The sequence below is a fragment of the Ascoidea rubescens genome, assembly GCF_001661345.1.
Source record: "Ascoidea rubescens DSM 1968 unplaced genomic scaffold ASCRUscaffold_14, whole genome shotgun sequence".
Lineage (NCBI taxonomy): Eukaryota > Fungi > Ascomycota > Saccharomycetes > Ascoideales > Ascoideaceae > Ascoidea > Ascoidea rubescens.
Genome location: NW_017962926.1, coordinates 1 through 11965, shown reverse-complemented (window position 1 = coordinate 11965; position 11965 = coordinate 1). Strand labels below are relative to the sequence as shown.

At 30.0% G+C, this 11965-nt stretch overlaps 5 protein-coding genes across 5 annotated transcripts; 3 read left to right on the top strand and 2 right to left on the bottom strand.

Moving 5' to 3' along the window:
* Positions 1 to 829: 829 nt before the first annotated feature.
* Positions 830 to 2395, bottom strand: ASCRUDRAFT_77370 (uncharacterized protein). Its single transcript, XM_020193834.1, has one exon. It carries the CDS (start codon positions 2117 to 2119, stop codon positions 1016 to 1018), a length of 1104 nt encoding a protein of 367 aa, XP_020045236.1. The 5' UTR covers positions 2120 to 2395; the 3' UTR covers positions 830 to 1015.
* Positions 2396 to 3723: 1328 nt separating this feature from the next.
* On the top strand, positions 3724 to 4971 carry PBP2 (telomere maintenance protein PBP2; the record flags this gene model as incomplete). Its single annotated transcript, XM_020189477.1, has 2 exons — positions 3724 to 4561; positions 4757 to 4971. Coding segments are annotated over 2 exons (1053 nt in total), but the record flags the coding sequence as incomplete, so codon positions are not given.
* Positions 4972 to 6260: 1289 nt separating this feature from the next.
* Positions 6261 to 9980, bottom strand: POL5 (DNA-directed DNA polymerase; the record flags this gene model as incomplete). The annotated part of the gene is made up of 1 exon (XM_020195223.1): positions 6261 to 9980. The coding sequence occupies one exon, from the start codon at positions 9978 to 9980 to the stop codon at positions 6261 to 6263; it is 3720 nt and encodes a 1239-aa protein (XP_020045234.1).
* A 298-nt stretch (positions 9981 to 10278) lies between these two features.
* ATP15 (F1F0 ATP synthase subunit epsilon) lies at positions 10279 to 10613 on the top strand. Its single transcript, XM_020193833.1, has 2 exons — positions 10279 to 10382; positions 10447 to 10613. Exons 1-2 carry the CDS (start codon positions 10354 to 10356, stop codon positions 10604 to 10606), a joined length of 189 nt encoding a protein of 62 aa, XP_020045233.1. The 5' UTR covers positions 10279 to 10353; the 3' UTR covers positions 10607 to 10613.
* A 964-nt stretch (positions 10614 to 11577) lies between these two features.
* On the top strand, positions 11578 to 11953 carry ASCRUDRAFT_72023 (uncharacterized protein; the record flags this gene model as incomplete). Its single annotated transcript, XM_020192015.1, has 1 exon — positions 11578 to 11953. A coding segment is annotated over one exon (376 nt), but the record flags the coding sequence as incomplete, so codon positions are not given.
* Positions 11954 to 11965: the final 12 nt, after the last annotated feature.

Sequence of the window (11965 nt, the reverse complement as noted above, 5' to 3'; positions counted from 1 at the left end):
AAATTGAGTAATTCTGGTGATTAGCAAAGAAAGAGGATTAAGGAGAGTGTCAATTATTTAAATCAGGACAAATAAAAAAATAATAATTAGATAAATTAGTCGAATTATTTTGGCTAATTGGATTATTTTTCTGAATTAAATTTTTTCTATCTTTTTTTCAAAACTTATATTTTAAAGAACATGAGCAAGCAAAAGGATTGTTTTAAAACCAATTTGAGTCCTATGAGCATGCAAAATTCCATTTTATAGTGATTTTGCTTTTACTTTTTTTGTTTCTATTACCATCGGTAGTGCTATGATTTTTAAAACAGTAAACCCACAACTAAATTCGGAAGAAAAAAAAATTAGGAATTTGCACAAAAACACAACCCTTCAAATGCCTCAGGTCAAAGAGTCCCTATGATGGTAACGACAATAAAATCAGGTACTTTAAATTTCGGCATCTTTGTATCTTTGGAAGCTGCAGCGGAGTATTATTTTGTATGCAAAACCAAAGCTAATATTGCAAGCCAATCCTTGCTGCAGATTCAGCATTAGGAGCTGCCGTAATTAGACGCTGTTAATTCCCCGACGGCATTTCATTTGCTTGTTTTGATCTATTGTGTTGTTTCTGCATCCTGCGGTGTTTATATGGACTGTGTTCATGTTTTTTCGGTATTTTTAACACTCACCTACAATTGGGCTTCTACTGATGATAACAGTTTTTCTATTGAAACATCAAAGGATTGATGTTATAGGGCGATTACATTAGAAAAAAATAGGTATGGTTTGAGTAAAATTGAATAGCTGGTAGCGGAAGTGTCTACTTTGACAAAAAGGAAAAAAAAATTGACGTAGTATTAATTGAAAATTAGAGGATAGTTTAAAAGGGTATTTGATAAATATATTGTAAATAAATCAGAAAAAATAGACCAAAAAATCAGAGTTAAAATATTATTTAAAAAAAAAAGATAAAGCTTTTTATAATCTCAAATTGTACTTCACTTTTGTTTCCAATTATTAACAATATTATAAATCAATGACGGCTTTTTTGATGTTTCTTGGAAGGATGATGATTATGACAATGACCACATGGTGATCTATATCGATATGAATCTGGATTTGGGCCTGGGCCTGAAAATGGAAAAGACCATTTGTAATTGCCTTCTGTATCATCATTGTTCAGTTTCTCATCATTCAAAAAATCTTTGTTAAAAGTAGCCCCATTAGAAAATAGATCTCTTGAAAATGGACAATTAAAGAAGGGTGGAGGTGGTGGAGGTGGTGGAGGTGGAATAAATAGATTTGATTTATGACCATGATGATGATGATTATCATCATGTGGTGGTGGAAATGGTGCTGGAGGGGGTGGAGATGGAAATTGATGTGGAAACTGAGATAGATTAGAGAAACGATGAGAAAAACGGTGATGATGAGGATAAGAATAAGTACAAGGATAAGAATGAGTACAAGGATGAGAACGGGGATCAAAATCAGAATGAAAATAAATTACATTAGCGTCTTTGCTTGTTTTGATTTCATCTATGCTTTTGATGTTTTTTATATTTTCATTTTCATTTTCATTTTCATTTTCATTTGTGTCGAATGATTCTTTTTCTATGTTATTTATTAGCTTATCACATTTTAATTTTAAATCAAGAGCTGATTCTTGAACAGAATTTAGCAAAGAAAAATCGATAGAGATTATATTAACAGATGAGGGATTATTATGTATCAAGTTTTTATTTGGCTTCTGGTTTTCATCTGATGGCAAAACAGGAATAGGTGATGATGAAGATGACAAAGATGATGTAGAGGATAATGATGAGTATTCTTGATCCTTTTTTTCTGAAATAATTTGAGGAGTAACAGATGGTGATTGCACTGGATGGTCCAAATATTCAAATTCCTGTTCAATAGATTCAGTATTTTCTTTTTCATTTTGATTCACATCTTGGTTTGCATTTGATTTGGTTTTGGTTTCAGCAGAAGGGCCTTGGCTGTTTTTCTTGAAAGAATGTTGTGTTTGGTCTTTTGATGATGCACGATCTTCTAAGATGTTCATACAAATCAGAACCACATTTTTTAATTCGGAATTTGATAGTGAAGATAGATTATCTTTGAAAACTTGAACAGTCATAATTTATAAGCAGCAAAATTTCAGATTTAAACAGATATTGCTAGATGTGCAATAGAAATAGTAAAATAAAAGTTCAGCAGACTGAGTGATTCAGGAAATTGATCTGAAAAAAAAAAAAAAGAAAAACACTCCTTATATAGAGTTTTTGAGAAGACCTTAAGGCTCGGGGCTTGAAATGAATTTCAGTGCAATGACCAAATCAAGCCCGTTTAGGGTTTTTAAGTCTCAAATCAAAAGCCGAATTGCCGTATTTCCTTATATATCAGCAAATAAAAACCCAAGTCATTTACCGATAGAACGTCATCCCCTTTGTAAAAAGATTTGAAATCATTCCAAAGTCATTTAAAAAGAAAAAAAAACAGCACATCACTATCTGTTTTGTGCTACTATTTCGTGCTACTGTTTCTGTTTACAAAACCTCTGCAAATAACTCAGTAACAAAAGGCTCTTTGTTTCAATTTTAGCTAGCATTTGTTGATCAGAAAGTGAGGCAATCTTTGAAACGGAGTTAAGGTTGCAATCAGCCTGCATGATTCCGGCAGGCGAGTACGAAAACGAAAGTCCGAGTCCAAACGGCGCCCCTAACACCCGAACATGCCGCAGACCCCTCCAAACAGGGGTCGGTGTTGTTGCGTGTCATGTGACGGGGGTCTGGGCCTTAGTGTCTTTTGCTTTTTAGCACACATCACCAACTGAGCTGAGAACAATAAAATAAATAAAAAGTAGTCAAAGAGTTTGGGCAACAAATCTACTGTCTATTGATCTTGATCTTCCCAGCCAAACAACGCCTCAGGTCTCTTAAGACATAGAAACACACCTCTGCCTTCGTCTCCATATCCTCTGTTCCTTCTGGTCAACACCACACACTGGCCTCCACTACCACAAATCCAACCTATCCTTTCCAGTGTTGCTAACATAACACCTCCAGCGATATTCACCAACAGTGATTACAATCACAGCTCCTCAAAGACCTTACTTCTGACTGTAACTGCTTTTATCCAATCCAGGGCAACAAATAATCCACCATCTTTGCTCTAGCCATAATTGAAAAAAGAAGAAAAGATCAAATCTTAAGTCAAACAAAAAAAAACATTCCCTTTGAATCAAACTTTAAATTGTCTCAATTCAATTTAATTTAACTGCAAAACTATTATAACTTTTTTAATTAAATTGTTTACTTTACATAATAATTTAAGATTCACTTGATTTTTTTATAATCCCAATTTACTGTTCCTTATTGTCTCATTTTACCTTTTTTGTTTTTTGTTAAATATATCTACATATAATAAAAATCTTATTGAAATTCATTCCCAAAAATGCTTAAGCGCAAGAGTGAAGACACACCAAGTGAAGCTGATTCAAATACTAAACGTATGGCTTTAGATACTGAAATGATTAAAACTGACGATGCTGATAAAGATAAGAAAAAATCCCTTCAAATTACTAACCTAAATACTTCCGAAGATAGTAATGACAACTCCAATTCAACCATCCATGTCTCATCCATCACAACAGCTGCTACTTCTGCTACCTCGACCATCACACCCACTAATAATGCCACCAACAATTCCAACAACTCCACTGAAGGCAATAACACAAACCATTCTAATAATAATAACCACAACAAGGAAATGGATGATGATCCAACTTATGTTCACTTTAGAATGCTATGTCTAGTTAAAGAGGCCTCCCTTATAGTTGGAAAAGGTGGTGAGAAAATAAACCACATCAAAGAACATTCAAACGCAAGAGTCAATGTCTCTGAAAATCTCAAAGGCGTTCAAGAAAGAATTGTTCACGTTAGAGGTTCTGCCGAAAATGTTGCAAAGGCCTTTGGTTTAATAATAAGAGCCATTGTTGATGAACCAGAAGATATACCTTCTTCTCCTGACTCCAAGCAATTCAACTTGAAACTTTTAATCGCTCATCAAGTTATCGGTTTTGTTATTGGTAAAGGTGGTGCTAAATTTAGAGAAATCGAAGACAAATCTGCTGCTAAGTTAAAAGCCTCTGAAACTCCTTTACCTTTCTCAACTGATCGTTGTTTAAGCGTTATTGGTGTTGCTGATGCAATCCATATCGCCACTTATTTTGTTGCTCAATGTATTTATGAAAACAAAAAACTTTTTCACAAACAAAGAACTGTGCAATATCAACCAGGCGGTGGCTCAGTGGGTTTCAACCCTATGAATCAATTGAATATTCCTTTGAATCAATTAAACAATCCCTTGAATTTAAATAACCCATCTCAAAATAACCCCTTAAACAATTCAAATCATTCAAATAATAACCCAAACAACTTCAATTTACTATCAAATTTAAACCCAATGATGGGCACGATGGGCATGATGAATTCAATGAACCCAATGGGCTACTTGAATCCTTCAAGCAATATCAGATTACCTCACAATAACAACTCTCACAACCATAATCAAGCAAATGGTAATAACACTACTCAAAATCAAAATAGCTCTAATATAAACAATAGAAACATAAAACCCTACTCCTCTTTTAACCCAAACAAACCTGCTAATATCAATTTTGTCAACTCCTCAAACCCAAACTCTTTTAACCCTGGTGCATTTGGCTCAAATCCTGCTGCCGCTGCCGCTGCAAATGCAATGTCAATTGGTATAGCTCAAACACAAGAAATTTTGATACCAAATGATCATGTCGGCTCAATCATTGGTAAAGGTGGTAAAAATATTAGAGAAATTAGAGATAAATCTGGTGCTCAAATTAAAATTAGCGATCCAGATTTAAAGAATCCTACTGAGAGAAAGATTATTCTAACTGGTAACTATCCTTCAATTCAAACTGCTATTTATTACATTAACAATAGAATTGAAATTGCTAAAAGACAAAACCATAATAACAACAACAATAACAATAATAATAATAATAACTCCAATAGCTCCCATAATAATAATCATGTTTCAAGTAACGGCAATAGTAACCGAGGTTCAATTAGTACCCAAGGTGCACCTGCTTCCTAGTTTTACTAAAACTCATATCAATATCAAAAAATATTTACTGGAATAATCTTCTGTATAATTATTTTTTGCCTAAACATGTTTATATTTTTTCAAAATTAAAAAAGAAAAAGTTGGAAAAAAAGGTTTTTTTTTCCAATAACATTTCTACTTTATTTTTCAACATCTTACTAATTTATGTTTTCAATTAAATGATGAAAACGTTAGTCTTAATAAGGAATGTTTTTTTCTTTTTTTTGCTGTTTTTTTTTAGAAATTCAAATATTTCAAATAATATTAATGCTTTTAATATTTTTTCTTTCTTTTGCTATTGATTATTTTTTTAAAAAATTATAACTTGTGGCTTTAGTTAGTGTGCTTGATTTTTTTTATTTTACTTTTTTTTGGGGAAAGTTAACCTTTTTTGTTTGTTTTTTTTGATTTTTTTTTCCTCCTCTATTTTTTTAAGTTGTTTTTTTTTAACTGTTTTTATATATTTGCCCTTCTTTAGCTTAATATTTTTTTTTATTGTTTATATTTAATCGTATATTATTTTTCAGTACTTTATTTTTCTTTTTGCTATTTTTTATTTTTTTAATTTTTTAATTTTTTTTTTCTTGAAAGCTGTATTTATAATTTTGTATTTATATTTCTGAATTTGTTTTCTATTTTTTTCATTGTGTTTTATCTTTTTTCTTAATATGGATTAGGACCATAATACTAGTTGTTTTTTTAGTACTTTTTTTTGGCATCTATCTAATTATTATTTTTAAAGGCATTGATATTAAAACCACTTTTACAATTAATTGCGTGTTGATTATTTTTAATAATATTCATGTTTTTGCATGATTAAAACAATCTTACATGCTCAGTTTTTAGGGAGCTTGGTTACTTTTGTTTTACTATTATTTATAAACATAATTTTTACTCAAAAGAAAAGAATATCAGCTTTTCCAACATTCCCATTTACAATAATAGACCCAAATGACTAAAGTAATCAAGAAAAGACAAGAATCAATAAATGCATTTCAAAATTAAAACAAATTGATTCAAATATTTATTAATTCAAATAGAAAGAACGAGAAAGAAAATAAACAGGGTATGCAAAATCTACAAATAACAAGTAGCAAAACATGTAAGTTTTTAGTGGTTAAATCAATTATATGATCTTAAGCTTTTTGCCTCATGCTATCTAGCCAATTCACAAAATCAATAAACATTCTTGATTGAACTTTACTATTTTTGCTGCTGAACCAGTTTAATAAGGTATTTTCATAAACCACAACCACCTTTTTCAAATTGTTTTCTGCATCATAATTGATTAATAATTTTGAAATCAACGTAGAAGTCTGATTGCAACTGCTACTTTGAAGACTATTTTTTGAAGTTAATGCAATATTTTGGATTTCTTCTAGTATTTTAAGAAGTTTGCCTTCATTAACAATAAAGTTGGAGTTGTTTTGAGAGTCTAAAGAAATTTCTTTGTGGTCTTTCAAAAACTTATTGGAAAGAGAAAATTGAAACTTGCATAAGCTTTTAATTAAAGCATGGGATTTGATTCTGATTGACTCGTTTGTTGTTAGCCCAATCAACTTAATTAATGGAATTATTAATGATAGAGCCAAGTATGAATTTCTAGATTTACTATTGTTTTGAATAAATATCTTTAGTAATTCCAAAATTCTCAGTTTGAAAAGAACCATGTTTTCTCTTGCTTCTGAAGCATCCTTTTTCCTCTGATTTCCACCTTTACCTTTGAATTCATTGATAGCATCTTTTCTTTGCTTGAATATTTTAGAAAGCTGATCATCAATAGCCATCATTTGATCATCATCCATTCCATCATCTGAATCCTCTTCTTCCATACTAGAAATGTAAGAACTATCGTTTTCGTCGAATTTAATCTCTCCACCTTCTTGGGGTACACCTAAAACTTCAGCAAGAGCGATAGTGGTCTTTTTTTCAACTTCTTCAATCAAAGCATCATCAGAGGAATCCTCATATTCATCATTTTCTTCTTCATCATCTTCAACATCATCGATGCCTTCTTGATCTTCTTCATTGTCTTTGTTATTATTTGTGGAAATTTTTATGGTATCTTTTTCATCTTCTATAGTTATTTCATCCTCAATGTTGGTTTCATTATCAGATGGTGATTCGTTATCAGACTGTTCATCAAACAAACTTTTTTGACCTTCTAAATTTTCCTTAGTTAGTAAAATAGATGTCAAACTTTCCAAATTTTTATAACTAATATCATTAAGAAAGTTGGTCCAAATTACAAATGTAATAGATTTTAACACAGAGCTTTTCTTGCTTATAAAAGATAAAAGTATTTCAATCAAAGTGTCCAAATTGTGTGATTGTTCATCATTTTTAGTTTCAATATCACTTTCCTTACTATTATCATCATATAAGTCTTCGTTTCCATTTATTTTTAGGTTCTTATAAATGGTAGTAATTTCCTCTAAAACAGCAATAGAATCAGCAATATCTTCATCGATTCCTAAACGTAGTTGAAGTATAACCATTGAATAAAGCAATTCAAAGGAATAAAGTTGTTTGAGTTGAGGATGGTTTTTGGATTTGGATTTGGATTTTGAAGATATTAAATTTAACCTATTTTGATTGATTTTTTTCAAAGTTTTTAAATTCAGATTGATCACATTATTTAATTTATCGTCTAACGCTATTCTTAATTTAAACTCACTATTGTTTTTATTTTTAATTTCTTTGTCTTCAAGTTCAATTAACAATTTCAAAGTTTTGTAAGACCAAGTAATGTTATCAACTCTTTCACTGCTCATCACTTCAGATAAAATGGAATTTAACTTTTCAGCAATAAGCTTTGAATTTGGCTCTGTGTAAAATTTTTGCAAATTTTCATTTGTTGGTTTTAACTGAGAGTGACTAAGAAAATTTTTTAAAATTGAGTCAATCCATCCATGTGCATCATGTGAAAATGTATCCAAATGAATTGACTTATATAATTTGATCAAACTAACAATTCTATCGATAGCCCATCTTTGTTTTTGGTTAATTATCTTAGCCTCTTGTGTTTTGGTTGTTATTTTATTATCTGATTCAGATTTAGCATCTTCCATTTCTTCATCTGAATCTAAAATTTCTTTTTTTAATTTATTTTTATTTTTATCCTGGATTTTATCTTGTTTTATCTTATTGTTAATTGACTTTTCTTCTTGTAAATTCAAATGAATTAGAGGGTTATTTAAAACATCGAGATAAAACTCTAGTAATTTTTTGATATCATTGGAATCTCCCAATGATATTACGTTATTTGTTAAATTATCTATAGTTGTAGATTTGGTCAATCTATCAAAAATAAAACTTCCATGTTTTGAGAAGGCTAAATTATGAATGAAAACTAGTGATAATTTTGGATTTTGAAAAGAAATTTCTTTTATAATAAGATCGTGAAGAATTTCATTTCTAACTAATTTATTAAGATGGCTCTTGGTATTATTGGACTGATTTATGAGTGTTCTTAAAAGATGAGGAGTAAATAAATAATTGAAAAATGAATTTATAGCTTTCAGGTTGTTTGAGTTTTTAGATAATTGAAACAATTGAAGCAAAAACAACTTGAAAATCCTAAATCCCGTAAACTTTCTTTCAGATGAAGGGTCATTTGAAAAAAAAGATGGGTCCACAATATCTTGCCAAAATTCTTTAATATGAATATAGTTATTATTGTTACTAGCAGCAATTTTTAATTTCTTTTTGGAATCTTCTTTATAATATTTTTTCCTTTTTTTATTAGTAACGTTTTCAGTTGTAATTTCAATAGTGCTTTTAATGTCCTTATTATCGTCACTAATTGAAGAAGTACTATCTATTTCTTTTTCAATGATTTTCTGAGACAAAATGGGCCATGAATAATGTAGCCTTGGAGACCAGGTACCTTTGTTTTGAGGTTTTATTTGCTTTTTAGTTTGGTTATTGTTGTTATTTTTAGATTTATTAGAATGTTTCTCATCCTGTTCATCTTCATCACCATCATCATCATTTTCATTTTCAGGAAATATGACATCATTATCCTTCAAAGTTCTAACTAATAAAGATGTGTTTGATTTTAATAGAGGATCATTAGATTTCCAACCATTTGTAAATGTTAAACTTGGCAAAATTTTTGATTTTTGATTATCAGGAATCAATAAATAAAATGATAAACCTTCTAAAGAAAAGGTTAATTTTAAATCATTTATCTTTTTCAAAACTTCAATCAATAAATCATTTGATAAACTGGTAGAAACATTCAATTTCTTTAAGAATTCAAATAAAGTAAAAAAACAAGGTTCCCTCAACCAAGGCTTTAATAAGGATAGCTCAAAGGTTATATTTAATAGTCTTGAAAAGGATGCTCTTTTCAAGGAATCGTTAGTTTTTTCAGATTCACTTTTATTTTCGGTTTTATTGTCAGTGTCACTCTTCTCAAAAAATAACTTCGAATTGCATAGAGACTTCAAGCCAAATAATCTTCCAAACAAAAGTGGTCTTAACTCTTTCCCTTTTCTGGCATTTGCGTGGTTTGTGCTTTGCAACAATATATTTAAAAACGTTTCACAGTCAATTTTATTATCATTATATCTTAAATTTAAAAACTCAGTTAAAACAGTTGAAAATCCAATTCTTGCAGAAAGTCGAGAGGAATTCAAACCTTTAATTAATCGTTTTTGAGCATAATTCCATTCCTCTTCTTCGTTGATTTCTCTCAACTCGTTGATCAAGTTTATCGCAGCTTTAATTCTTTCAGTCTCAATGTCGCTTGCAAGATGAAAATAATGATCTCTAGAAACCAATTTCTCTCCAGGTTTGACTTCTGTTTGGTACTTTTTCAAATAATTCCTTCTATAGCTTGATTTTGACATTATTAACCAATAAAAGCAGACAGCAAGCACCAATGACAAAATACGAAATTACAATTGAATTCAAATTGAATAATCTCAAAAACAAACTCAATAAAAAAATTTCCCAGAACTGAAAAAAAAGAGAAAGTAGACCCAGAAGAAAGGTCTCAAAATTCAGTTATTTCCGCTCACGGAAACATGACAACGGATAAACCATCCGTATCTAATCCACAAATGATCACATGATCTTATTCCATGGCTTTTGATTGGTCTGCTCCAGTTCCTTTCAAGTGATAGAAATATCAGAGGGTTGGAGTTAAACAGATCCTGTAGAATATTCTCATATTACTGAAAGTATCTTAGGTATCATAAAGAATCATTCAAACACATCAAAATGTCTTCTTGGAAAAAAGCTGGTTTCTCGTATGTGGGGATTATTTGTTTGCTGAATTTTTTGCAAAGCAATTACTAACTATCAATATATTAGATTTAACAAATATCTTGCTATTTCTGCTGAAACTCTTCGTTCAGTTCTTAAGCAAGATTTGAAAGCTGAAGCTACACGTCGTGGTTTGACTGAAGCCAGAGCTACCAAATATTCTGGTGGTTTTCCAGCTGAAACAAAACCATTATCACTTTCAAAATAATTTGATAATATCTACCGAAAATATTCTCAGACGATTTTATTTCAATATCTCAATTTCATGACTATATTAATTATATTTGGTTGGTGAACTTCATAAAAATTTCATAAAAAATATTGTAAAAAATCGTTTTTCTTTGTTACTTTATTTCAAATAAAGTTCATTCTCGGTATTATTTAGAATTAATTTAAAAAACACTAAATTCAAATTTATTAATATTCATATTTTATCTATAAAATATTTCTGATTGATTTTTGTAGGCACAATTTGAATTAAAACAATCGAAAATGAAAAAGGTTTAATGATTAAAAACAAGTTAAAATTATCAAAGTTATAACTATCTCTCGACACTCAAAACAATTGAATCTTAATTGAAACTGCCAAATCTCAGCTCTTCTCATTATACTTAAAAAAAAATTGTGCTTTATTTGTTCAATTGCAAAGGTTTAGAATAAAGAAATTGTAAAAAGTCAATTTTGGTTTGAATAGATTTATTTTTTTACCGATACAAGAGTATTGATAAAAAAAAAATAACTTCTAACCATTAAAAAATAACAATCTAGTATTTGAAACTATAAATTAACACATCAAACACACAAAGAAGTAAGCGATTGAAATGATTTGGAAATTAAAGACCACATACTCTTGTAATAAAAATTAATTATTTCAAATTTTTTAAGTGAGTAAGTGTTTTGCATTGAAACTATTTTTTTGATAGAAGTTTCCAAATTTGAAAAATATCTTTATTTAAATATTTACAACTAAGAAAAAACTCAATAAAATAGTAAAAATAAGATAGTTAAATATTGAAAACCAATTTCATAAATTTCTCAAACCCAGAAGAAACCATTCATGTTAGAAAACTAACGCACAACGCATGCACATGCACAGCACTCCTACAGCTTTCCTGTGTATAAAGACAATTTCCGATTTCCAGTTATAAATCATTTCTTCACCATCAGCAGAAAATAGCCATGGAAGAAACAAACCACCCAAACACAGCTAAAGCTCAGTTCAATGGAGAGTCAGTTAAATACAACCAAGAAGATAATTCAGACCATGATGCAGTTGATGAAAACAACAATGAAGAGGACGACTCCTTTATTTCTTTCACTTCAAGCACTATCTTGTCAATTGATATCAAAGAAAACAAGTTGGGCGCTTGTGTATTAGACATTGCCAACAAGAATCTATTGGTATTCGAAGACTTTCGCTTGATCTCTTCATCCAATGATGAGCTTGAACTGACTTCATCNATAATTGAATCAATTCTATTCCAAACAAAGCCTTCTTCGGTTATTGCTTCATCCAGACTAGATATGAAGATCAACAGTATCTTAAAATCAAATGGTAAGTTGAGCA